We start from the raw sequence: 27,893 nt of genomic DNA, 5'->3' as shown, positions 1-27,893 counted from the left end.
ATGCATTTACCTGAAATACCTCTGTCTTCTATTTTAGTGCAAGCAAATGGGTTACTACTGTTACTAAAGTAACACAGTTAGGAACTTCAGATGACCATTTGTACCTATTATCCAACAATATAACTTTAAGATTGCAGAGATTTTCCCCTTAGAACCTCAGTACACAAGCTACTTCACAATCTGATACAAAGATTTTCTTTTCATAAGCCGCACATATAAGTGACGTACACGCAACAAGAATACTCATGCAGCATTTCAAATGTGTCAGCGATAAATATTTGTCCATTTATTCAAGAGAATGGTTCCAGGGATGAGAAACTTCAGTTAGGAAGATAGATTGGAGAAGTTAGGACTGTCTTCTTTGGAGAAGAGAAGGCTGAGAGGTGATTTGATAGAGGTATTCAAAATCATGAGGGGTCTGGACAGGGCAGATAGGGAAAAACTGTTCCCACTTGTGAAAGGATCAAGAACGAGAGGGCACAGATTTAAAGTATTTGGTAAGAGAGGCAAAAGTAACATGAGGAAAAACTTTTTCACGCAGCGAGTGGTTAAGGTCTTGAATGTGCTGCCTGTGAGTGTGGTGGAGTCAGGTTCAATTGAAGCATTCAAAAGGGAATTAGACTGTTATATGAGAAGGAAGAATGTGCAGCGTTACGGGGAGAAGGTGGGGGAATGGCACTGAGTGAATTGCTCTTTCGGAGAGCTGGTGTGGACACGATGGGTCGAATGGACTCCTTCTGCACGGTAACAATTCTGTGATTATCATATTTAATTCATATTTATTAATATTTTCAGTGGAATTCTCAGTGAAAACATGATACAGAGTTGAGGTTAGCTCATTTAAACTAGCAATTTTGATTGTTTCCATCAAACATTTTTCCACATAAGTATTATTACAAGAAGTGATTAATTGTGCCAAGTAATTTGTTGTCACTCAGATTTATTCAGAAACTGCAGTTTTCACTGCTTCCAGAGCTTTTTATGTAACATTGCAGCAATTGGGCAACAAATCATTCTGAACTTCATAAATATTGGAATTTGTAAGATTTGTTTGCTGCATTAAATCATTTGCTCCAACTATAAGTGTGTACAGAGCAGAAAGTACTCGAGGAATACAGTTGCATTTTTTGCACTGAATCTAAAAAGATAAAAACATTACCGTTGGTCTCATGATGTTCTGCAACATTGTGCATGTAACAAATATAACAAAAACTGGAATAGGAAGGATCCCTTACAGTCTCAATCCTTTAAATAAAAGGATCCATCAATGAATTCCAGAATTGTTGATTCTTGATACAAATATCTATCCTGAATCATTGATGATTACAGGAGTGGTCTGAAACATTATTTAAACATGAAGGTATTTAAGTTAAAAACAAGTTCACATAGACTTCTCATTTGCATGCAACAAAATCAAACACTTAAAGAAATCTAAAATTGTTCACAGCTTGGGTATTGCCTGTCAAAGTTCACTTTGCCTTTATTTTACAACAAAGTAACCTGTGTGGAAATATTATTGAGAGTTTCTTCAGTTTCTTCAATATTTCTCTTGAAGATGAAGAAATTTGTCCATCATGTGTTTTTTTTGTATTGCGTGGAAGTGCTCATGGGCCTCTACATCATTAAGATAGTTGAAATTCTTTTTGCCCAGTCTTCATACTTAAACAACTTGAAACCTCACAAACACCCTTTACAGAGTGCCACTTGTTCCTTGCGAAAGTCTCTGCAGGGACAGAGCCTTTTGTATTTCGGGTGATGGCCCGCGCAGCTGAAGAGCAGGACCTGCTTCTGAAGATAACAGTCCTGAGCAATTTCCTCAAAAGCAGGATAGATATGGTTAGCTTCAGACTCGATGCTGTCACAGACAAACTTGAATCTATTGAATTCAAAGCAAAAAAATACCTCAAGTTCAAATTTATTTTGATATGGGTCATGATAATTCATTAAAAAAAAAATCATGTTGTAGTGACATTATTTTAACTAAAATTAGTGTTAATGCATTCCATTTCCCATTTCATAACCAATGAGGGACATCTGAAGGACATACACATTGCCAATAAAAAGTAACTTTAACAACTTACCTTTAGAATGTTACAGACCATAGCAGAAGTCCTGAAAATGATTTCTATCATGAAACATTAGTTTGCAACAGGACTAACAATTTACAAATGATAAAAAATAGTCATTAACATATTGAAATCTGCTAAACAATACATAATTAATGTTTTATACTAAAAAATATATGCAATCTTAATGCACTCCCATTTCCAAATGTATTATTATATGTATCAAGCGAAAGCCCAATCTTTGCGATACTGATTTTCAGACTCTCTTGTAAGACTTTAACTTAAGTTTTCATGGTAGCCATATTCTCAACGTTAGCCAGTGTGCAGAGCAACTGACAGTTGTACTACCAACTCAGCTCAATTCTGTTGTGGGACCACCTTAAGAGGTCCAGTTTAAGAGGCTGTAAGTGAAGATCACCAGAGGAAGTGATGTCATGTCACACATGACCAGGGAGTTGTAGGTGTAGACTGTCAGAGCGAGGTGTGTGTAGATGTGGCTCCCGTAGTAACTGTATATATATCTGTTCAAGTTTAAGTTATAATAAAAACCCACGTATTCTCTGGATATTACTTGTTGTCCTGTGAATCTTATAACAGTTCACATACCAAAGGAACAAGTCATATTGCATGTGGCAATGTTTGGGATATATGTTTCTGAAGACCACCAAATAGGACATTGTGGCAACATTTGATTTTTTTTCTGAACAACACACCAAGAGCGAACAAAGAACAACAGGTTGCTAACCAGGAGTGCAGCCTGCAGGAGACTCCGCAACATTGCAGTGAGCTAGGACTGCAGACAGGACCCTGGGAGGTGTTGAAATTCTGTGAGTACAGCAGGCAATTTAACAGGAGATCAGAGCTTTCAACTAATCTGGCAGTAGGTAGAAAATTTGAAAAGATGTAGCTACAGCCATAACTGCTTTATTTTTCCCTTTTTTGCCTTTGTGGATGGGGCCTAAGCCAAAAATAGTGGGAAGAGCTCAACAGCACCACTGGAGGTCCAGCACAAACTAAAAGGCTGGCTGTGGCAGCTGCTGGTACTGCAAGATTCAGCCCTCTGCAGAGAAAAAAACTGCTCTTAGTTTAAAAAAAATTGAACAAGCTGTGTGAACAAAGAAAGCAGCTTTTTTTTCACACTTAAAAGTGACAGGCCTACAAAAACAAACCTGTTTTAAAAAGGAAACAGAAAGCAGTACCTGTGAAACAGAAAACCTGTAAAGCAGACAGCCTGTAAAAGAAGTGTGCCTGTGAAAAAGAAGACCTGTAAAAGTTCTATATTTATAAAAAAAAAGCAGGGTCATCCAAAAAATGGCTTTCAGGTATCCAACTATGGATTGGAAGGCACGGACACAGCATTTGACTTTAAGCTGTTGGACAGCAGATGGAACTGTGTTTCCTGGATCCAGAAGTGAGTGAATGAGAGGAAAAAGCTATAAAAATCAAGATCGCACTGGGCAATGAGGGCCTGCAATTGATCAGTACATCAGGATTGTCAGCTGAGGATCAGAAGGACCCAAGCAAGATATGAACATTCCTGGAGAAGCAGGTCAAGGTGAAGGTCAATTTCTGAGTACATAGGCTTGAGCTTATGGCAAAGGCATGTTGAGTCCATTGACTAGTTTGTTGTGAAGTGCAGGGACAAAGCTCAAGAGTGCGACTTCACAGATATTGAATTGTTGGAAACGCTTATAGAGCTAGTAATCATGATTACCCCACTACGGGCCTTTCAAAAAGACCTGGGCGGCACAGTGGTCAGCACCGCAACCTCTAAGCTCCAGGGACCCAGGTTTGATTCTGGGTACTGCCTGTGTGGAGTTTGCAAGTTCTCCCTGTGACTGCGTGGGTTTCCTCTGGGTGCTCCGGTTTCCTCCCACAGCCAAAGACTTGCAGGTGATAGGTAAATTGGCCATTGTAAATTGCCCCTAGTGTAGGTAGGTGGTAGGGAATATGGGATTACTGTCGGGTTAGTATAAATGGGTGGTTGTTGGTCGGCACAGACTCGGTGGGCCGAAGGGCCTGTTTCAGTACTGTATCTCGAAATAAATAAATAAAAGAAAAAAAAAGGGCACCACCATAGATGCAATGCTCAATGATGGAAGAAAATTTGAAGTCATCATTGCTGGGCATCAACAGTTACAAGCATTGGGGGTGGCTACAACTATTGGTATGGTTACCAAGGCTCAGAAATCTGCTATGCCTTGTGGAAAATCTGGCCTGACTCACCGAATTTGCAGTTGTCAGGTGTACCTGGACCAGTGCAAAGCTTGTGGCATGTGAGGACATTGGGCAAGGCAGTGCAGAAGGCCAAACTCAGAAACTGCACACAGGAATGGTGGCAGGACACATGCAGAGAGAACTTCTGCAAGACAATGGCAAATGCAATAAAAGGTGTGCCAACACACAACAAAAGCCCAAGCTGTTACATCAGGTCAGCGGAGAGACACATTTCCAGAAGGACATGGATGAAGAATGCACTCGTACAAACAGCCAGCAAGTATTTCACATAGTTAATTTGGATCAACATGCCAATGCTATTGTGCAATCTGAGGGATTCACCATGATTGGGATTATATGTCCACAGAAGAGTGGCAAGCATAAGCTCAGAGTAAAAATCAACACCGGAGCAAGTGCAAATTTCTGCCCATCTGTATACTGAAGGACATGTACTTAAAGAAATGTGAATCTATGGTACAACCCATCATACCTAGGCTGACTGCCGACATTTCTTTTCTTCTTTGGCCTCCTTATCTCGAGAGACAATGGGTAAGCGCCTGGAGGTGGTCAGTGGTTTGTGAAGCAGCGCCTGGAGTGGCTATAAAGGCCAATTTAGAATTTAGAACATTACAGCGCAGTACAGGCCCTTCGGCCCTTGATGTTGCGCCGCCCTGTGAAACCATCTGACCTACACTATTCCATTTTCATCCATGTGTCTATCCAATGTCCACTTAAATGCCCTTAAAGTTGGCGAATCTACTACTGCTGCAGGCAGGGCGTTCCACGCCCTTACTACTCTCTGAGTAAAGAAACTACCTCTAACATCTGTCCTATAATCTATCACCCCTCAACTTGAAGCTATGTCCCCTCGTGTTTGCCATCACCATCCGAGGAAAAAGACGCTCACTATCCACCCTAGCTAACCCTCTGATTATCTTATATGTCTCTATTAAGTCACCTCTCCTCCTCCTTGTCTCCAACGAAAACAACCTCAAGTCCCTCAGCCTTTCCTCGTAAGACCTTCCCTCCATACCAGGCAACATCCTAGTAAATCTCCTCTGCACCCTTTCCATAGCTTCCACATCCTTCCTATAATGCGGTGACCAGAACTGCACGCAATACTCCAGGTGCGGTCTCACCAGAGTTTTGTACAGCTGCAGCATGACATCGTGGCTCCGAAACTCGACCCCCCTACTAATAAAAGCTAACACACCATATGCCTTCTTAACAGCCCTATTAACCTGGTTAGCAACCTTCAGGGATTTATGCACCTGGACACCAAGATCTCTCTGTTCATCTACAGTACCAAGAATCCTCCCATTAGCCCAGTACTCTGCATTCCTGTTACTCCTTCCAAAGTGAATCACCTCACACTTTTCCGCATTAAACTCCATTTGCCATCTCTCAGCCCAGCTCTGCAGCCTATCTATGTCTCTCTGTACCCGACAACATCCTTCGGCACTATCCACAACTCCACCGACCTTAGTGTCATCTGCAAATTTACTAACCCACCCTTCTACACCCTCTTCCAGGTCATTTATAAAAATGACAAACAGCAGTGGCCCCAAAACAGATCCTTGCGGTACACCACTAGTAACTAAACTCCAGGATGAACATTTGCCATCAACCACCACCCTCTGTCTTCTTTCAGCTAGCCAATTTCTGATCCAAAGCTCTAAATCACCTTCAACCACATACTTGCGTATTTTCTGCAATAGCCTACCGTGGGGAACCTTATCAAACGCCTTACTGAAATCCATATACACCACATCCACTGCTTTACCCTCATCCACCTGTTTGGTCACCTTCTCGAAAAACTCAATAAGGTTTGTGAGGCACGACCTACCCGTCACAAAACCGTGCTGACTATCTCTAATGTACTTATTCTTTTCAAGATGATTATAAATCCTGTCTCTTATAAACTTTTCCAACATTTTACCCACAACCGAAGTAAGGCTCACAGGTCTATAATTACCAGGGCTGTCTCTACTCCCCTTCTTGAACAAGGGGACAACATTTGCAATCCTCCAGTCTTCCGGCACTATTCCTGTCGACAATGACGACATAAAGATCAAGGACAAAGGCTCTGCAATCTCCTCCCTAGCTTCCCAGAGAATCCTAGGATAAATCCCATCTGGCCCAGGGGACTTATCTATTTTCACACTTTCCAAAATTGCTAACACCTCCTCCTTGTGAACCTCAATCCCATCTAGCCTCGTAGCCTGAATCTCAGTATTCTCAACAACATTTTCTTTCTCTACTGTAAATACTGACGCAAAATATTCATTTAACACTTCCCCTATCTCCTCTGATTCCACACACAACTTCCCACTACTATCCTTGATTGGCCCTAATCTAACTCTAGTCATTCTTTTATTCCTGATATACCTATAGAAAGCCTTAGGGTTTTCCCTGATCCGATCCACCAATGACTTCTCGTGTCCTCTCCTTGCTCTTCTTAGCTCTCCCTTTAGATCCTTCCTGGCTAGCTTGTAGCTCTCAAGCGCCCTAACTGAGCCTTCACGTCTCATCCTAACAAAAGCCTTCTTCTTCCTCTTGACAAGCGCTTCAACTTCTTTAGTAAACCACGGCTCCCTCGCACGACAACTTCCTCCCTGCCTCACAGGTACATACTTATCAAGGACACGCAGTAGCTGCTCCTTGAATAAGCTCCACATTTCGATTGTTCCCATCCCCTGCAGTTTCCTTCCCCATCCTACGCATCCTAAATCTTGCCTAATCGCATCATAATTTCTAGAGTGACAGGCTCTTCCACAGGTGCTGCAGAAAAATTTGATTGTCGGGGCTGTTACACAGTTGGCTCTCCCCTTGCGCCTGTCTTTTTTCCTTCCAATTGCTAAGTCTCTTCGACTCGCCACACTTTAGCCCCGCCTTTATGGCTGTCCGCCAACTCTGGCGAACGCTGGCAACTGACTCCCACAACTTGTGATCAATGTCACAGGATTTCATGTCGTGTTTGCAGACGTCTTTAAAGCGGAGACATGGACGGCCGATGGGCGGCACAGTGGTTAGCACTCCAGCCTCACAGCTCCAGCGACCTGGGTTCAATTCTGGGTACTGCCTGTGTGGAGTTTGCAAGTTCTCCCTGTGTCTGCGTGGGTTTCCTCCGGGTGCTCCGGTTTCCTCCCACATGCCAAAGACTTGCAGGTTGATAGGTTAATTGGCCATTATAAATTGCCCCTAGTATAGGTAGGTGGTAGGGAAAATATAGGGACAGGTGGGGATGTGGTAGGAATATGGGATTAGTATAGGATTAATATAAATGGGTGGTTGATGGTCGGCACAGACTCGGTGGGCCGAAGGGCCTGTTTCAGTGCTGTCTCTCTAAAACTAAAAACTAAAAAACAGTGGCAAGCTCTGCCGACAATGGTTCTCCAATCAAGTGTATTGGAATGATAACCTTGCAGTGCAGCTATCGGAGCTCCGAATGGCTACCACAAGTATTTTGTATTGTTGACGCAACTGGACTAGCCGTCGCAGGACTTCCAGTAGGCCAACGTTTGTGAATTGTTACAATACATGAAGTCACTAATGCACAGAAGATGGTAGAAAGTATCCAGGTCGAGTGTATCGGGTCGGTCCATGTAAAGGACGACATTAAAGCTGGAAGTCTTGACATGAAGAGGCAATATGACCGAGAGACTCTCCTCCGGTTTCAGTTCATTGCAGCAAGTACCCAGAGGCCAGAGGGATTGCTAGTGATTGGTAATGTTGCCAGCTGTAATTCTTCTAAGCTTTCTAAACAAGAGAAGATGAAGGCATCATATGACAGGCAAGCAGGACCAGAGTTAGCTCAATTGAGAGTAGGAGAGAAGATCAGAGTCCTCTGTTACGACCAGGTCAGAAAGGTGTCTAGGTTCCCTTACAGCCTTCACCATAGTCTCGTGGGCCCTTCCTAATATTTCGGGTACCTCTGCGGATCACTAACTGGTGAACTACTGCTCACTCCTTGCTCTCAGTTTGTGAGGAGAACTCCATTTCCTCACCAGTACCTCAGTCTTTAAATAGCAGCAAGGACTCACTTTCAGACTGGGCAGCCTGTGCTAACTCTCCCAATACTGGGTCGGCTCGCTGAGCCTCAGCTCAGGAAAATCCATTTAATTAATTCCCTGGGTTTCCTAACTTTCCAAAGAAAGTCTTGGACAGGCAGACCTCATGGTCATCTGCCTGCAGTGCCTATGGGGGAGCTGGTTTGATCATGGCCAATACACATTCAGGGAAACTGCAGGGGACCGTCTCCTGCCATGGCCCTGTTACTCTGACCCCCTGCGGTATTTCTTTCACTATTTGGGGGAGGGGCTACCAACTTCACCCCTGCCAGATCATTACTTAGAACTAGGTCAACCCTGTCCACAGGCAAACTAGGAACAATTCCTATGGTCTCCGGTCCTGAAACCAGGTCGCACTCCAGATGCACCTGGTGTACAGGTACAGGCATACACTGCCCTCCAATACCATTCATGGTGTTCACTGCACTCTGGGGGAAAGGTCAGGCCTTTTCCCAATAAAAGGGATCTAGTGGCTCCTGTGTCTCTGAGAATCACTATGGGCTTGCTTGGCCCACTCGAGGGGTATGGGATTACATTCCCTTCAAACACAGAACCCTGATAACCTTCAAGAATACTATTAAATTTACCTACACTAGCCATAGTAAGCTTCCTGGGTTGCACTCTTACGGCAGTTAAAGAGTTGAACTCAAGAGGTGAGGTGAGAGTGACAGCCCGTGACATCAAGGCAGCATTTGACCGAGTATGGCATCAAGGAGCCCTAGCAAAACTGAGGTCAATGGGAATCAGGGGGAAAACCCTCCGTTGGCTGGAGTCATATCTAGCACAAAGGAAGACGGTTGTGGTTGTTGGAGGTCAATCATCTGAGCTCCAGGACATCACTGCAGGAGTTCCTCAGGGTAGTGTCCTAGGCCCAACCATCTTCAGCTGCTTCATCAATGACCTTCCTTCAATCATAAGGTCAGAAGTGGGGATGTTCGCTGATGATTGCACAATGTTCAGCACCATTCGTGACTCCTCAGATACTGAAGCAGTCCGTGTTGAAATGCAGCAAGACCTGGACAATATCCAGGCTTGGACGATAAGTGGCATGTAACATTTGCGCCACACAAGTGCCAGGCAATGACCATCTCCAACAAGAGAGAATCTAACCATCTCCCCTTGACATTCAACGGCATTACCATCGCTGAATCTCCCACTATCAACATCCTAGGGGCTACCATTGACCAGAAACTGAACTGGAGTAGCCATATAAATACTGTGGTTACAAGAGCAGGTCAGAGGCTAGGAATCCTGAGGCGAGTAACTCACCTCCTGACTCCCCAAAGCCTGTCCACCATCTACAAGGCTCAAGTCAGGAGTGCGATGGAATACTCTCCACTTGCCTGGATGGGTCAGCACCAACAACACTCAAGAAGCTTGACACCATCCAGGACAAAGCAGCCTGCTTGATTGGCACCCCATCTACAAACATTCAGTCCCTCCACCACCGACGCACAGTGGCAGCAGTGTGTACAATCTACAAAATGCACTGCAGCAATGCACCAAGGCTCCTTAGATAGCACCTTCCAAACCCGCGACCTCTACCAACTAGAAGGACAAGGGCAGCAAATATATGGGAACCCCACCACCTGCAAGTTCCCCTCCAAGTCACACACCATCCTGACTTGGAACTATATCGCCGTTCCTGCACTGTCACTGGGCCAAAATCCTGGAACTCCCTTCCTAACAGCACTCTGGTTGTACCTGCCCCACATGGACTGCAGCAGTTCAAGAAGGCAGCTCACCACCACCTTCTCAAGGGCAATTAGGGATGGGCAATAAATGCTGGCCTGGCCAGCGACGACCACATCCCATGAATGAATAAAAAAAAAAATAAAGCCACAGCTTGTTCTGCTGTGCTTTTCATCAGGGTTCCGTCTTCACTGATTAGGTGTGCCCTGATTAACCCTTGCGGTTTTCCCTTTAGTTTCCAGCAGTCAGCTTTTAAATGCCCTGCTTTATTACAATGGAAGCACACAAGTCTCTGGGTCTCACTCTTAGATTAGATTAGATTAGAGATACAGCACTGAAACAGGCCCTTCGGCCCACCGAGTTGTGCCGACCATCAACCACCCATTTATACTAATCCTACACTAATCCCATATTCCTACCAAACATCCCCACCTGTCCCTATATTTCCCGACCACCTACCTATACTAGTGACAATTTATAATGGCCAATTTACCTATCAACCTGCCAGTCTTTTGGCTTGTGGGAGGAAACCGGAGCACCCGGAGAAAACCCACGCAGACACAGGGAGAACTTGCAAACTCCACACAGGCAGTACCCAGAATCGAACCCGGGTCCCTGGAGCTGTGAGGCTGCAGTGCTAACCACTGCGCCACTGTGCCGCCCCTGCTAACCACTGCGCCACTGTGCCGCCCCATAGCTCATAGCACCTTCCTTTTTGGCTAGAGGAGGGCCCCATGTGTATTCTGCTTTCCTTTCTCTCCCAGGACTGCCTGGGCGGAGATCACCTTCCCAACATTTGTCCTTTTTGGATTTGTGGGGGTGATTAGGAAAAGTTCTCCCCTGGGAAACTGACTTATAAATTAAAACAAATGCATTGGCCAGAACAGCCGCTTGCCGGGCTCTCTGAACTGGTTGCTCCTCTACATGAGTCTTTATTGAGAGTGGGAGAGAGTTTTTAAATTCCTCTAACAGAACTACTTCTCTGAGATTCTGATAGCTGAGCTGTATTTGAGAGCCCTCAGCCACTGGTCAAAAGCCAGCTGCTTACTTCTTTCAAACTCCAGATAAGTTTGATTAGCTTGCTTTTTGAGGGTTCTCAACTTTTGGCGATAGGCTTCGGGTACTAATTCATATGCCCCGAGGATAACATTTTGGGTCAGTTCATAATTTGATGAACTCTCATCTGGCAACAAGGAATAAACCTCATTTGCTTTTCCAGTTAGCTTGGTTTGTATTAAAAGAGACCAGGTCTCAGCTGGCCATTTTAGCTGCCTTGCCAGTTTCTCAAAAGACACAAAAATTTTTTCCATATCTCCCTCACTGAATTTTGGAATTAGTTGAGCAAGTTTTAGTAATTTTGTACCTCGCCCTGAATTATACTCCTCCATATTGGCCATGCTTTCACTGGGGTTACTCTGTCGCCCCCTAGTTAACTCAAGCCGCTTCAACTCTCTTTCTTTGCATTCTTTCTGGAATATTTTATCTCTCTCTCTCTCTCTCTCCTGTTCCTTCTCCTTTCTTTCATTTTCTTCACGTTCCTTTTCAAAGGCTCTCTCTCCCTCTCCTGCCTCTCTCTCTTTCTCTTTCCTCTAATTCAAGTTACCTCTGTTCCAATTGTATCTTTGCTAACAATAGTCTGTTGGAATGTGCTTCTGCTTCTTTAGATTCAAGGGAAAAATGGTTAACACTAGTCTTAGGAGTTCAGACATCCTAGCCTTGCCACTTAAAGTGATCCCACACTGCTCAGCCATTTTCCTCAACTCCTCCATAGACAGTGCTTTTAACTTATCCCAAGTTACTTCACCCTGGCTTGGGGAGCTACTAGCTTCAGTTGCAGACATGTTAGTATTCAATCACACACAATCACAAGAAAACCTGTATTGAAATCTTGTTCTTTTTTGATTGGGAACAATTTGGCTACCCATTTCCAATTTCTCTTGTTTGTCTGTGGGTCAATTTTGGATGCTAGCACCCAAATTTCTGTTACAACCAGGTGAGAAAGGTGTCTAGGAGTCCCTTTCAGCCTTTATTCTGTAACAGGATTTAATTTGAAACACATCGTTTTTTGAGCTCCCCCTTGGTGAATCCTTGTTCACCACTTTCCAATTATAAGGCAAAGAAATGAGCACAAACAGGCTTTCTTAGGTTTAAAGAAGAAAAGTGAAACTTATTAAAACTTAAACTCTAATGCGGTTAATGCCTACAGATATACGCCGCAACCCAAACTAGCATGCATATGCAATACGCATATTCAAATAGAGACAGAAAAGAGCAGAAGAAAAATAAATTCGAGAGGTTTGAGGCAATAACTGAAGAGTTTCTTGTTACTGTGCTTCGAGCTCACTGTGGAGTCCTTTTGTCGGTAATTCTTGCTTGTAGGCAATTCTTGCTTTTTGTTGGGGCCCAGTATTCTTCTTAAACCTTGTTCGCTGTAGGAGACTTTTCTCTCTTGGGGTTCCTGTGTCTTCAATGGATTCCAAAACTGTAAGAATGAGATGAGAGCAGACAGGAGAGAGATGTTCTCAATCCAGGAGCCAGGAGCTTTCTGCCAGTTCGAAACTCTATGGCAAGTTCAAATTCCTGCAACAGCCAGTTAGTCTTGTGACTAAACTGGTCTGACCATGTCTTCTGTGTACTGGTTCCTTTGTTCCAACACTGCCTGCTAGTATGCAAAAAATGTCTTTCCGGCTAGGGGTTGGGCAATTCCTTGTAATAGGACCTCTTTTCTTCCCAGCAACAATTTAAAGTTTAATGACCATGTGGCAAAATTAGTGTGCCTCATTCTTGGCAGATGGGGGCCTGCATGACACCTTTGTCATGCGTTGGGAACTTGGTATCCTGCAGAAGTTGCGAAGATATGCTACCAGCCCAAATCATACGAGGTCCACAGACCCAATGCTGCAATTCTCAGATGGGACCAAAGTCAACTCAGAGGGCTGTACAACAACACTTTGGCTGGCATTTTTACAGCTCGGTGGCGAGCTTCAAAAGCAGCGGGGCACACATGTGGGATTTGCTGCACGGAGCCGCCACGATATTTAGCATGGCGGCTCATTTACCTAGAGGGGGTGGACTGCCTGTCCCCCGGTGATGTACAGGCAGTGGGCACTCCGCCCCCGGCAATAGCATCCGGCGCCACCACGCCAGCGCCGGTGCCATTTTTAAAGGGCTTCAGGCCCTTCCGCATCATTTCAATATTTAAAGAGAGAAAATTAAACATAAAAGTTTATTCACAGTTTCAATCCCCTCTCCCACCTCCCCGCCATGACTAATCACTTTATTAATTGCCCTCTCCCCTCGAAAAAACTATTCTTCTGGACCTGATCTTTCTCCCCCAAACATTATTAGCTTTGACCTTCAACCCCATCCCACCATCACCTCAACCAATAGCAAGAGTTTTCCTCACCTCACCCCGCCCTGAAACTTCACTCCTCCCCCCCTCTCCACCAGTATTCCACCTCGGATTTCCGAACGGAGATCCGAAGGCACGGGAGTTCCGGGAACTGGCTGGAATATTGAAGTGGGACGGCTGTTGCGACGAGGTAAGTACTTATTCATTAATTAACTGGTAATATGGGCCGGGGCTTTCCTGGCGTTGAGGCTCATGGTGGGCCTCTCCCGGAGGTATTTTCTGGGACCTCCCGCCATGACCCCGACGTCGGCGGGGCTGGTAACATCCAGCCCTATATGTGACAACCCTGTGGCATTGCGGACACGTTCAAAGACAAAGTCTGAAGATGAACGTGCAGAGGCTATGAGCACAGAGGAAGAACATAGTAACCAGAGCTCCAAGTCACCAGAGTCTCAGATGAGCTCAGCTCTTGGGGAAAAGGCTTACAATAACAAGATCAGGATGAATAAGTAAACCTTCTCTACATTTTAGAGAGTGTTAAACTTGCTTACTTGTAAATAACATTTTGTTTTAATCATGTATAGTTGGTCCGAACTGCAAGATCATTGTATATTGCACATATGGTTCTTTCTTTGGAAAAAAGAGGGATGTTGTCTGACCAACTTAAGAGGACCACCTTAAGAGGCTGTAAGTGAAGATCACCAGAGTAAGTGATGTCGTGTCACACATGACCAGGGAGTTGTGGTTGTAGCCCGACTAAGTGAGGTGTGTGTAGATGTGGCTCCTGTATTAGTTGTGTGTAGATCTGTTCTAATTTAATTTATAATAAAAACCAATGTATTCTTTAGATATTACTTAGAGTCCTGTGAATCTTACAACAGTTCACATACCAAAGGAACATGTAAAATTACAGGTTCTATTACTCAGTCACTAGTCCCTTCATTACTTCTCATATCTCTTTAGTAACTTGGCCCAGGCACTGTGTCCAATTTGCTGTCTTGTCCAATAAACTTAGTTCTACAGGAATACATTCATTAGTTCAGGACTGTTAGAAAGTTATTTGCCTTAATTTGAGAGAGGCTTGTCTTTTCTTAAGGGCCTGACTCAAGCTTTTAACACTTCAAGCACAGAACACCCTCAACAGTTTTCAGATACATTTACATTTCTCTCCAAAATATCCACACTGTTAATGTCTGTATATTTGTTGATTGCAAAGTCAAATATCCCCCTCTTCTGTTGAAGGTGCAGACTCTTGCTGGGATACAGGTCTATGGGCAACAGCAGTCCTTCAGCACCTCACCCAAACGGCCATTCACCATGTGTGAGCTGGACAATGAGTGCGGACAGCAAAGAGAATCACACTTTCCAGCAAGAACAATTGAAAAGTGAGCAGGAGCAGGAACCGGGCACATTTGTTTCCTCACTGCCTCAGGGCATCAGAGCAAATGTAGCAACTAAAATGTTGCCTTGGTTGCGATTAACCAACTCAACCCAAACTGTGAATCAAGCCTGGGTCTTTCTGGCTTAATGTCATAATAGACGAAGCCTAATTAGGCAAATATAGAAAAAAATTATTATCTCTTTGTATTTTCATAGAGAGATACTGCACTGAAACAGGCCCTTCAGCCCACCGAGTCTGTGCTGACCAACAACCACCCATTTATACTAATCCTACATTAATCCCATACTCCCTACCACTCTCCTACCACCCACCTACACTAGGGGCAATTTACAATGTCCAATTTACCTATCAACCTGCAAGTCTTTGGCTGTGGGAGGAAACTGGAGCACCTGGTGGAAACCCACACAGTCACAGGGAGAACTTGCAAACTCTGCACAGGCAGTACCCAGAACTGAACCCGGGTTGCTGGAGCTGTGAGGCTACAGTGCTAACCACTGCGCCACTGTACCACCCCAAATTTTGGATTTACTTTTATTTTCTCTTAAAATAGTAATGCTAGAATAGTCATAAAAAGGTTTGTGTTGAAGTTTTCAGTGCAGTACATTGCGAATGCTACTTACTAGAAATATTCAAAATCTCAAGCTTTATGAATGGAAAGGAAAGACAATCTTACTGCTCAAAGATGGCCTTATTGTTGACAAATTGGAAGAATGTTGGTTCACAGATGAGTCCATGCTCTTGACAGGCATCTGTACAAGATTGTGCTGTTGTTGATACTTGGACTTGCATTGAGTTTATGGGAGGCCAAGTGAGCAACTTGGTGGCATTTGGAGACCAGAAAAGCCCAGTGACATTTTGAGGAAACATGAATAGGCTTGTTGCATTAGTTGAGGATGAGAAATGCCTTACATTATTCTGAGGCCATGACAGAAATACTGTGTCACAGAGATCCTGTTACAAGAAAGAAGAAAAAAATAGCATTGGTATAAATGTTTTCAGAGTTAGGTACCTTTCATTTGATAACTAAAGTAGGTGTTAAAATGTAATTATCCAATACTGTTTTAAAACCTCACACTGGTGAATAGGGTGCTAAGATTGGAATAAACATCTTGTCAGGGAAATGTAAGGTAGCTGCGAATCATACACAATTTGTTTATTTGATTCCATTACAGAATGCAAAGTAGGGATGAAAACCAAATTCCTGAAGTAACTCACCTCCTGACTTCCCAAAGCCTGTCTACCATCTACAAGGCACAAGTCAGGAGTGTGATGGAATACTCTCCACTTGCCTGGATGGGTGCAGCTCCAACAACACTCAAGAAGCTCGACACCATCCAGGACAAAGCAGCCCGCTTAATTGGCACCCCATCCACAAACCTTTACTCCCTCCACCATCAACGCACAGTGGCAGCAGTGTGTACCATCTACAAGATGCACAGCAGCAACGCACCAAGGTTCCTTTGACAGCACCTTCCAAACCCACGACCTCTACCACCTGGAAGGACAAGGGCAGCAAATGCATGGGATCGCCACCATCTGCAAGTTCGCCTCCAAGTCACACACCATCCTGACTTGGAACTATATTGCCGTTCCTTCATTGTCGCTAGGCCAAAATCCTGGAACTATCTTCCTAACAGCACTGTTGGTATACCTACACCCCAAGAACTGCACCGGTTCAAGAAGTCAGCTCACCACCACCTTCTCAAGGGCAATTAGGGATGGGCAATAAATGCTGGCTTAGCCAATGACACCCACATCCCATGAATGAATTAAAAAAAACATGAATTGGACCAGCTAATAGCCTGGAGCAGAAAACAACCAAAATAAACTGGGGTGGTCTAAAGGAATGAAATATACAATGTTATGGTGGGGAGCATCTACAAGTGCAGTTACTATTGAGAGTACACTTTTGCAGTGAGAAGATTTTCTTTTTCTTTAACATAATCCTAAATCTTTTGAACCTCCTTCTCTCAATTCTGTATGGACTGCAGATTCTAGGCCCATATTTTCCTGGTATGTAATAAATTATATTCTTTTTTTAAAGCTATGGTTCATGCCTAGAGCTTCTTAGTAAAATACCCAATTACTTAAAAATAACATTTCAATTATGTGGGGATAAAAAGATATTTTCCCAAATTAGGTAAAGAATAAAATTACTTTGCTTCTTTTACCCCCACATGACCTGCAAGTCTTTGTCTATAAATATGTAATGAGACGATACTGACTTGGTGATACCGGGGGCTGAATTTTATTAGCGTGCCGTACATCGCAATAGCGCACTTTGAAGTCAGCGGCCTTCCGACATAGAAGTGCCGCTGCTGAGCCCCTGCGAGATTTTGCATGGGGGCTCATTTAAATGGAGGGGGCAGAGCGGCCACCCCCGATGATGTAGAGGGGGCAGCCACTCCGGCCCCGGCAATGGCATCCGGCACCACCGTGCGGGCGCCGGCATTGGCACCATTTTTAAAGGGCTTCAAGCCCTTAGCATTAATTTGAAATTTTAAAGGTTTTGCACTGGATATTTCATTGAAAATAAAATATGAAGGGCTGGAGGCCATTTCCCACCCCCCACAATGGTTGTTTTATTGACTGATATTAATAAAATCAATTTCACTCCCAACCTGAACTTCCCCCCCCAACCTCTTCACATTTACCCTTCAGCCCCTTTCCACCATCACCACAGCCAATAAGAACTGTTCATCCCGCTCCCACCCGCGCCCCCCCAGCCCTGATAATTTCAATCCTCCCCCCTCCCCACCAGTGTCTTGTCTTGGGACTCCAAATGGAGTCCCGAAGGCACATGGGTTGCAGCTGGCGGCCGTAAAATCGGTGTAGGACAGCCGCCAGGAAGGCATATTGTTTTAATTCATTTAAATATTTAAATGAAGGCTCCGCCGCCGAGTGGCGGTGGGGGGGGGGGGGGGGGCCGCACCGAGGTCCAGCCGCCACCGGTAAAATGTGACGGGGCCTTCTTGGCGTCGGGGGTCCGAGGCAGGCCTCACCCGGCAGACTTTTACATGCCCCCCCCGCCCCCCCGCCACGACCCTCGACGTTGAGGCGCTGGTAAAATTCAGCCCCACCTGTTAGATAGGGAGCATGTAGAAAGATTACTTCAACAAAAACATTATAAAAACACATAAGGCAATATAAACATCTAGGTGACTCCATTGTAAAGTCCTGTCATGGGTATTCTTTTAAATTTCTTTGCAGGTTGCATTTTAAATCATAGCCTCAACAACTGATGCTAAACCTGCAGTGCCTCTTCCAATATTCTACCCTTAAAATAGTTTCTGAACTCACTCGCCATCCGAATGTGGATGTGTTCACCGATGCTCCAAGATGACTCTACCCTTCCTGCATCAACTTTATCCCACCATGGAACTTCTGATTTTAACTGTGGATTCCCTCCTATTGTCTTCTCTCCATTTCCCGTTTAATACTAGGGCGTATCAAGTCTAACCATACCTCTGTAACTTGAGTTTCCTCCGCCCATTTGTGTGCGCGTTTTGGCTGCCAATATGGACCCGAGCCCATCACTTTTATTTTCCCTTCCTTTCTTATTTTCTCTTTAACTTCCTAGGCCCCTCTCTCCTGTCATCATACCTCCTATCATTTCTCTCCTCTTCGGTACACTGCCCTCCCAAATCCCTATCCCAACCCTTCAGCACTCCTCAACCTTCCTATTCTCTTGCCGCTGTCCCTTGCATGACTCCCTCTTGATTAATCTTACAGCTTCCCCCTGTGCTTCTCATGGCATCCTCTGAAGGGTCCATTGAGGCATTCAATATTGTATCCTTACGAGTAGCAACCCCCAACTGCCCCATCCTGCTTTCTCACTGATCTTGCTGCCCAATGTGCCCACCTGGAGCTAATCTTGCGAATTCGTTTCTCTTCTAACTCAGCCCTCCCAGTGCTGACCATGTGATCACTGCCAGAGGATTGGCTACCACCACCTTCTCTGCATCTCCCTCCAGAATGTCCATTTTCTTGTGAAGAAGCCCTTTCCCTCCAGCAGCTTGTTGTGGATGATTACACTGACAATGTGGCCTTGACAGATATCTTGCTGACGGGTGATGACACCTTCCCCGCTTTTCCCCCTTAAAGAAGCCTCCCCTCCTGGCTATACTTACCACCACTTACCCCGCTCCTGTCACCAAATACACCTTGGTCTGACCCCCCCTACTTCTTTGGCACTTTCTCCATGGAATATCTCACCTTGTTCCACCCCTCTCACCCACTCGCCTCTCATTTAAAATCCTCATTCTCTACCGTCCACCCAAGAACCATGCCAATTTTCACACTGAGATATATTCATTGCTTTCCTTCCTCAGCCTCTGCACCAATGAATTTGCATCCTCAGCGATTTCAACCTCCGTGTCAACTCATCATCTCTTTCCTCTGAGTTCTCTGGGATCCTATCCTCCTTTAATCTCTCCCTCCATATAAACTTCCCCACCCATACTTATGGCTACCTTTCGACCTTGCCATCTTACACGGCCTTGGCTTCCATTGTGTAAATCACTTATATGGCCATCTCTGATCAATTCATTGTATCCCTCTTCACCCACAACTCCCTTCCCCCGCCCATTTCCTTCTGTGTTTTTCCCTGGAAAAAAAAAACTCTCCCTCAACTCACTTACAACTGCACTTTCAAATTCCCAACTGCTTAGCTTGTTGGCCTCCATTCGCCATGACATTTCTGAATTACTGATCTGCTCAATATTACTCTCCACCTTTAATGCCCTTGTCCCCATTAAAATCATTCCTTCCTCTCACACTAGTTGTTCCCCCGGTATAGCCCACATCTCTGCCCCCTTAAATCTAAGAGACGCAGGTTTGAACATATATCGTGGACAACTGGTTTAGTCATTCATTGCCAGACCCGGACCACATAAGTCCTGTTCTCTCCCAAAACTGCTCACTGATTCCAGGATCATCCTAGAATGCAAAGATAATCCACAGCTTCTCTTCACTGCAAGCCGTCTTCTTAAGCCCCTCTCCTCTTAATCATCAGCAAAGTATTGGAAGGTGTCGTCAACAGTGCTATCAAGTGCCACTCACTCACCAATAACCTACTCACTGATGCTCATTTTGGCTCCAGACATCATTTCAACCTTGGTCGAAATATGGACAAAAGTGCTGAATTCCAGAGGTGAGGTGAGAGTGATTGGCCTTGACTTCAAGGTAGCATTTGACTGAGTGTAGCATTAAGCAACCCTGGTAAAACTGAAGTTAATGGGACTCATGGGAAAAACTCTCCACTACCTGGAGTCATGCCTAGCACAAAGGGGGTGGTTGTTGGAGGTCAACCATCTCAGTCCCAGGACATTGCTGCAGGAGTTCCTCTGGGCAGTGCCCTAGGCCCAATCATCTTCAGTTGCTTCATCAATGACCTTCCCTCCATCATAAGGTCAGAAGTGGGGATGTTCACTGATGATTACACACTATTCAGTTCCATTAGCAACTCCTCAGATAATGAAGCACTTTGTGACCACATGCAGCAAAACCTGGACAACATACAGGCTTGGGTTGCTAAGTGGCAAGTTACATTAGTGCCACACAAGGGCCAGGCAATGACCATCTCCAACAAGAGAGAATCCAACTATCCCCCCATGACATTTAATGGGATTACCATTGCTGAATCCCCCACCATCCCAGAGTGTCACCATCGACCAGAAACTTAACTGGACCAGCCACATAAATATTGTGGCGACAACAGGTCAGTGGCTGGGTATTCTGTGGCAAGTGACTCACCTCCTGACTCCCCAAAGTCTTTTCACCATCTACAAGACACAAGTCAGGAGTGTAATGGAACATTCGCCATTTACCTGGATAAGTGCAGCTCCAACAACACTCAAGAAACTCAACACAATCCAGGACAAAGCAACCTGCTTGACTGGCATCCAATCCACCACCTTAAACATTCACTCCCTACTCCATCAGTGTACCATGTCTGTAGTGTGTACCATCTACAATGTGCACTGCTGCAACTCGCCAAGGTTTCTTCAACAACATCTCCCAAACCCACAAACACCAAGGCCTAAAAGGACAAGGGCAGCAGGCCATAGGAACACCACCACCTACGAGCTCCCTTTCAAGTCACACACAATTCTGATTTGGAAATAGATCGTTGTTCCTTCATGGCTGCCGAGTCAAAATTCTGGAAATCCTTGTCTAACAACACTGTGGGAGTACTTTCTCCATGTGGGCTACAGCAGTACAACAGTACAACAATTCACCGTCAGGTTCTCAAGGGCAATTAGGGATGGGCAATAAATTCTGCCTTGCAGTGAAGCCCATATCTCTGTGCTTACTGACCCACATTGGTTCCCAGTCCGATGATACCTTTTGAAAAAAATTCTCATCGTTGTTTTCAAATCCCTCCATGACCTTACCTCTTCCTACTTCTGTAACCTCAACCAACACTTCACCTGCCAAGATCTCTGGCTCCTTCAATTCTGGCCTCTTACATAATTGCTCCATCATTGCTGTCTATTCCCTCCCTAAACCTCTTAGCCTCTGTATCTCTCTCCTCCTTTAAGACCACTCCTTAAAACCTACAAAATACACCAAGCTGTTCATCATTTGTCCATTATCCCCTTATGTGGCTCAGTGTCAAATTTTGTTCGATAACACTCCTGTGAAGCACCCTGGGATGTTTTACTACATTAAACATGCTATATAAATGCAAGTTGTTGTTGTTGTTAATTAGGTTTACCATTCATATTGATTTCAGACAGTAGGTAACATTTGACAAATTACTTTGTCCATCATTTTATATTTCCCTGCAATGCTTTTAAAATTAAATTTATTGAATTTTCACTGTAATTGAACATATACAATCAGTATAAAACCCATGACCTGTCCAATGTGATATATGTTTCTGCATCTGTAAAATTTATTGCAGATTAGCCTGAGTAGTGCTTCTGGTACTAGGTTCAAACTTGGAGCTGTTGGATCCAGTAATGACTTCAGAAGGTTGCACGTTACTCATCTGCGTACACTAGACGGATGTTACTCTTGTATCAATGTTATTTGCCAAATCCAAAGCAAGGTGGTGCTGTATTCCAAGGAAAAACCTGTTCTCTGTGGAATTGCAGACTGCCAGATTGTTAGCTCTAGGCATTCTAACACTTACTGATGCTTCTGCCATTTTTTTTTGCATTGAACAAAGCATCTGTGCTGAATCCAAATATAGACAAAGGTCGTGGATGTCAAAGAAGAGATTTTACCTTACGTTAAGTAGAACAGAAGAACCACATTTGGAGAAATTATTTAGAACATAAATGTCCATTTTCTGCAAACTCTACTTTTCTATTGTAAATTTAGATAAAGGAAAAAGATAAGCTTCAAGCCAGCAGGAGTTTCAAGCCATTTCTCTGGTGCTGACCAGTTTAACTTTGAAGAATGCCACAGTTTTATTTTCCTGACATCCTTGGACTGTATGACAGACAAGCAGAACTTAAAGGGGAAGACCTTTCATTCAAAGTTCTCCCTCATTTTGTGGAAACACAGTGACTCCTGACAAGGCAGAGCATGTGCAGAGTGATCGCGGACGTCATCAGTGCCTGCGATCATTTGCCAGCTTGCCAGTATGAATGTGCGCTGACATCACTACGCAATGACGCCCTCACACCTCAATAGCTGCGATCGTCACCTCCATTCCTCCGAACAGTACCCCGCTTCCTCCTGCCATCCCCGCTTCAATCACCACTTTCAATTTCCCGCTGCCTTCCTTCAGCCACTTGCTCTCGCCGCTTCCCCACCGGCCGCTCGCTTCCTGCCTCGTCGCTTCTGCCGCCCCCCCCCCGCACCCCCTTCCCGGCCGATTGCTTCTGGCCTCGTTGCTGTTTTCCTTCAGCCACTCACTCCCCACCTCACAGCCCAAGGAAGCAATGGGGATCGGGGAACGTGCACCGAAGGAGCAAGGCGGGGTGCGAGTGACCAAGGGGTGACAGGGTGGTGCGGGAGCAAGTGGCTGAGGGGAGAAGCATTGAGGCCTGGAGTGAGTGGCTGGGGGTGGGGGGTGGGGGGAAGGGAGCGGGGAGCGAGCGGCCAAAGTGGCAAGGCGGGGGCGAGAGGCCAAGGGGAGGAAGCGGCAAGGGTGAGAGCTAGTGGCTAAGGGAAGGCAGCAGCAAGGCGGGGAGCAAGCAGCAAGCAGATGGGCATGGAAGGAAGCGGCAAAGAGAAGCACGATTGCAGGAGGGAGAGGGGTACTTTTGAGGGTGGGATGGAGGCGGCGATCGCAGCCTTTGAGGAGATTTGGGTTTAATTTATTTTTTGTGATAAATTGAGCAGCGCCATACTTATTACTGGCAGCTGCCTGAACCATTGCAGCCAGTGACGATTCAGTGGATGAGGCTGCATTTGTGCATGTGCCACCTAGTGGTTGCATTGTCAGCAAATGCAGCCTTTTAGAAAACAATATGCTCACCACATTTTATCTGACATTGTTGGAAAATAAGTCACTAACAGGAAATATCACTGTGCATCCAGCAGTGGCAGCATAGAGAAAGAGTGGTGCTTGACTCCAAGTCCAGATCGCACACATGAGACCCCAGCAGCCATACTAAGAACTGTAACATCAGAGGCCTGGAACAAATGGCATCTTTGTCCTTTCTGAAAGGAAGTGGTATGTGATTGCTGTTCAGAAAGGGGATGGGGGAAGTGGGGGAGGATAAAGGAGTGCTAAAAAATACAAGTAAATAATGGTGGAAGTAATATAAGTACATTCATGTATACCTGTTTTTTTAACATTAAGGTCACTGAAAAAATAGAGTATCGCAACTTAGTGATGAGCTTACTGTTGTGGAATATGCTATGTATATGAGCAATTTCTAGATATATTTGGAACATTAACAAAGGGAGATCCTTGAAAAAAATACTCCGTCCTTTCTCCATCTAATTTCTTGTCCAAGGCATTAGGTAAAGCACTTTGTGGATGGGAAGTGTTCTACTTTTGTGGCTAATGCCTTTGAATCATCCAACATTGAGCTGCTTGTAGGCTGAAAACAAAGCCACTGGCAGCAATGTTAGAAGATTGGCACCTGACAAAATACAGCATGAGATGAGTGACCTGTGATTAGAGAGAGAAACATTGATTGACAGACCTGATGTTGGATGTAAGCATGGACTCGCTCCAGCATCCCCTCACAAGTAAATTCATATGGAAGATAAGGTTCAACCTAATGAGCATAAAATAATACATTATAGATAAAAATGAGATGAATAACATATTTATAATGACTACATTTAATAATACTACAGTATGTAATTAATTTCCTAAATTACAGCTTGTGCCACACATATAAACATTCCTCTGAAATACCTAAATGAATTTGCTTGGCATAAATAAATGGCAATTAAGATTTTTCTCTCCGTCTGTTTTAGACATTTCTCAATAATTGAAGCATATCCTGAAATAGGGAGTTCTCAATTACGGTCCTGTGTGTTTGAATGAAATATAATGAACTCTTTTCACTTCAGTACTCCAGGCAATGAGCTCCGTCACATCATTTCTTCCTAACACCATCAGACAGATACATAATGGCTGCGATGCCTAACCAGAATGAATTAGATTTAAAAAAATTAAATGTGCTTGCCTTGTGTTCTTTGACTTTTAGCTGTCATTATACAACTTTATTACAACCACCTGAATATTTATTGGTGAGTTAGTGTTCAAGGATACGTTACAAATCATTTAAATATCAGTCTTTATTACAATTAAGAGAAAGTAAGGAATGCTTGGACGATTATATAGCACTGATGATATGCTGATCTGGCACTGAGATAATACAGCTTGCTGCTGAAAATCTGTGTAACAATGCTTGAATGTCTTGCAGTCTCCTGGAGACTCCTAATTAAAAATTCTTTTGATCAATGGAATGCACATCCTTTCTTTATTGCAGAATATTTTTCAAGTAAGGAAGAAAGCAACATTATTTCTTTACTTGAATATATTACCATTCATCTATCGGTAAGACTAAAGTGTCTCAAGGCTACCATATATTTTTATTTAATGGTGCACAGGGGATGAAATGCCTTTGTGTGCTAGAGCTAACGTACGAAGTAAATGTGCATTAACGAGTCATAATATGGTGCGATGGCACCTTTGCACATTGTAACCATACTCTAGGTATTTTTCCTGGTGTCAAACTGGATTAAAGCACATTAATAGACAGATCAGACAATGTTTTGTTTTTGGCTTGTTACGGACCAATTAAAGGTTAAAATACAAATTTTCTCATGCTCAGATCCAAGCATTCATAACACCGAAACCTATGTAGTGGAGAGAATGGCCAGAGGTCCAACATGGAACTCACCAAGAGACATAATAAAGATTTAACTGTATCAGACCACACAGCTGTATGGGTGCATCAGCAAATACTAGCCTATATATTTGCATATAAGCTAACCCATATAATATGAACCTTCTACTTTCCAGCAAAGAAAACGGAAAAAAATCTTCACTTATGCGTAAGATTCACCCCACTATCATCAGTCACTGCAGCTTCTCACAGAATTCACACTGACTGTTTCATGTTTTGTCATAATGCAAAGACAAAGACGGGAATGGGAGACTGGAGAAAAGGAGCCATACTGGAGAGTCCAGAATAGACAGGAAAGCAGGATTTGCCAGGACCAGGTGAGTTGGCTCTCCAGGGTGGGTTACAACACCATCATTTCATCATGAGTACAAATAATGACTCTACTTTTCACTCTTAGGACATGAATTTCCTTCCGGGGACGGGAAACGGACATCAGGGTTGTTTCCAGTTCCCGATCCTGCCACAAGGGGAAGCAGTCACAGCCCCCAATTTTCATGGAGGTGGACTGTTAATTGGCTGGAGGGTAGTTTGGGTGGTCAATTAGTGGCCGTGGGGGTGGGAACTGAGGTAGGACTGAAAGACAGCCATTACTGTAGCTGCTGTTTCAGAGATTTAATTGCTAGAATAACCATGGAGAAGGAGAGGCAGAGGCCTGAAACCTAGGGCAGGGCTGTCTCTTGTTTGGTGTGTGCCAACCTGGAAGTTCTCCTTGAGGCAGTGAGGGAGAGGAGGGAGGTCCTCTTCCTGCAGGGTGGCAGGAGAAGGCCACCCTCTCAGACTAAGCGAACCTGGATCAAGGTCGCTGAGACAGTGAGCAAATGGAGTGTGGACCGCACTCATTCATTATGGCAAGGTGAGTGCAATGCTGAACCCTGAGAACCCCTGGGTTTTCAACCTCCAGCAAACAAACCAGCTGAGGAGCCTGAACATGGGAGGAGTGTGTGCCCAGGATACTTACTGACCCCTCAGCAAGGCTCACAGCCATACTGCTGCTAAGGACCTGCCAGCATTGATACATGCAGCTTCTTATATATATGACCTATTGGCATTGACCATAGAGGCCAGAAGTGCCTTATTTCTCTCTTTTTTGGTCTTGCAGGAGAAGTAGACACATAATGCACGTGAGAGAGCTCAGACGGGAGGAGGGGTTCCATTCCTGCACATCATCATCACAATGGCAAAAGGAGCCATGGAGATTGCCAGGGTCACTGACAAAGAGCAGGTCGGGAAGACGAGATGGGCATCCATGGTGGACCAGGGCGAATACAGAATACATTAAGTGGGTGCATTGAGCTTCAGCCTATCTGAAAGCATGCCGAGGACTGAGCTGCTCTGGGAAGCCTCAGCACTGCAGAGGCTTCTGCTCTCCAAGGCTAGTTCCAATCCCACAGGTTCTGATGTTGAGGAGCTAAGACCGATTCCTGCACCATCACCGGGCTAAGCACTGCCAGAACAGACTCAGACCAAGCACCCTCACACCTTACGTGCACCCTTCACCAGCACAGATACAAAGAATTTGGTGGGTCCTTACGTGTGATTAGATGGGGTGGCACTGGGTGATGAGCATGTCATGTGTGTGCAGGAGGAGATGACAGAGGCAGGTAGCTGTGGGCAGTCCCCCTTGGAGGATGGGGGACAGCCACAGGCCTGCTCAGCAGGGCATAGAGGCAGGGCCTTGGGAAAGGAGGCTGTACGTAGATCGGCAGCAACAGATGTGCTCCCAGATGTCAAAGTTCCCTGAGGCAGTGCGCAGTCATGGACTGAGAACGGAGGAGTCCATCCAGCTTGATGGCCACATGGGTGCAAATGATAATGCCTTGCACCTGGGGGAATCCAGGGATGGAGGCAAAACCCTCTGCCCTCTGTGCCTGCAAGGCACCATCTGTTTGGAATTTTACATTCTGCTCAGCTTTCGCAAAAAGGACATCAGTGACCTGTGAGATATAGCTGTTTGTGAGATGCCACCAAGGTCTGCAGCTGATCCTTGGAAGGAGCCAGAGACAAAGTAGTTCAAGGCCACAATGACTTTGACAACTCCTGGCAGGGCATGGTGAGCAGTGCTGCGAGGTGTGAAGTCTTCCATGACGATGGCACAAATCTCTATGACCATCTGTTGGTAGAGTCGCAGTCTCCTCCAGCACTAGTTCCCAGTCATTTCAAGGTAGCTCTGTCTTCAGTGGTAGATCCGATGCTGAGGGTATGGCCTCCGTTACCTTCCTGCCCTTCATCCTTCTCCTCTGCCCTCCTCATGCCTGGGGTTCTGCCCTAAAGGCCTGCACGGGTCTGCAAAAAAAAACCTGACCCGAGCCCAACAGAACCACATCTGACCCGGCCCAACCCGACCCGACCATCAGTTAACTTACCTTCCATTTTTCACTTTCTTGCTAACTGTAATAAAACCACCTTTCTAGTCCAAAAATTAAATTAACATTGGAGCCACTTACCTGTGATGGAGCGTGTCTGACGTGGCCCGACCCGAGCCCGAGTGCCGGACCCGAAAGTGCAACCCGACCCGATCCCGACACGTCGTCGGGTCCCGTTGGGTTTGTGTTGGGTAGCAGGCCTTTACTCTGCCCTTCCTGTGGAGGATGTTGCTCCTCATTGCCACTGGACCTGAAGTCTGAGAGTCATGCTCATATTGCCAGCTGCTGCCTTCCTTGTTCTTAGGTGGCCTCCTGATAGTGTTTGGAAGCCTTGCCCCCTCCTCTTATGCCCCCACTATGCGAGCAGGGTGATTATCCCTGTGCTGACCCAGCACTTACTGAC

General features: G+C 45.0%; 1 protein-coding gene across 2 annotated transcripts in view; it reads right to left on the bottom strand.

The window, feature by feature from the left end:
• Window positions 1-836: 836 nt before the first annotated feature.
• LOC137384291 (alpha-1,6-mannosylglycoprotein 6-beta-N-acetylglucosaminyltransferase B-like) overlaps window positions 837-27,893 on the bottom strand; it is a 994,997-nt gene continuing 967,940 nt past the window's right edge. For both annotated transcript variants that reach the window (XM_068058117.1, XM_068058116.1), the window contains 3 exons: window positions 23,910-23,984; window positions 15,473-15,750; window positions 837-1,876 (listed from right to left, as the gene is read on the bottom strand). In XM_068058117.1, coding sequence (XP_067914218.1) covers window positions 1,678-1,876; window positions 15,473-15,750; window positions 23,910-23,984 — 552 coding nt within the window. In that variant the 3' untranslated portion in view covers window positions 837-1,677. The remainder of the gene's footprint in view (window positions 1,877-15,472; window positions 15,751-23,909; window positions 23,985-27,893) is intronic.

The sequence above is a fragment of the Heterodontus francisci genome, chromosome 26 (assembly GCF_036365525.1).
Source record: "Heterodontus francisci isolate sHetFra1 chromosome 26, sHetFra1.hap1, whole genome shotgun sequence".
NCBI lineage: Eukaryota > Metazoa > Chordata > Chondrichthyes > Heterodontiformes > Heterodontidae > Heterodontus > Heterodontus francisci.
Note: the sequence above shows the minus strand (reverse complement) of the source record. Positions and strands in the feature narration are given on the sequence as shown.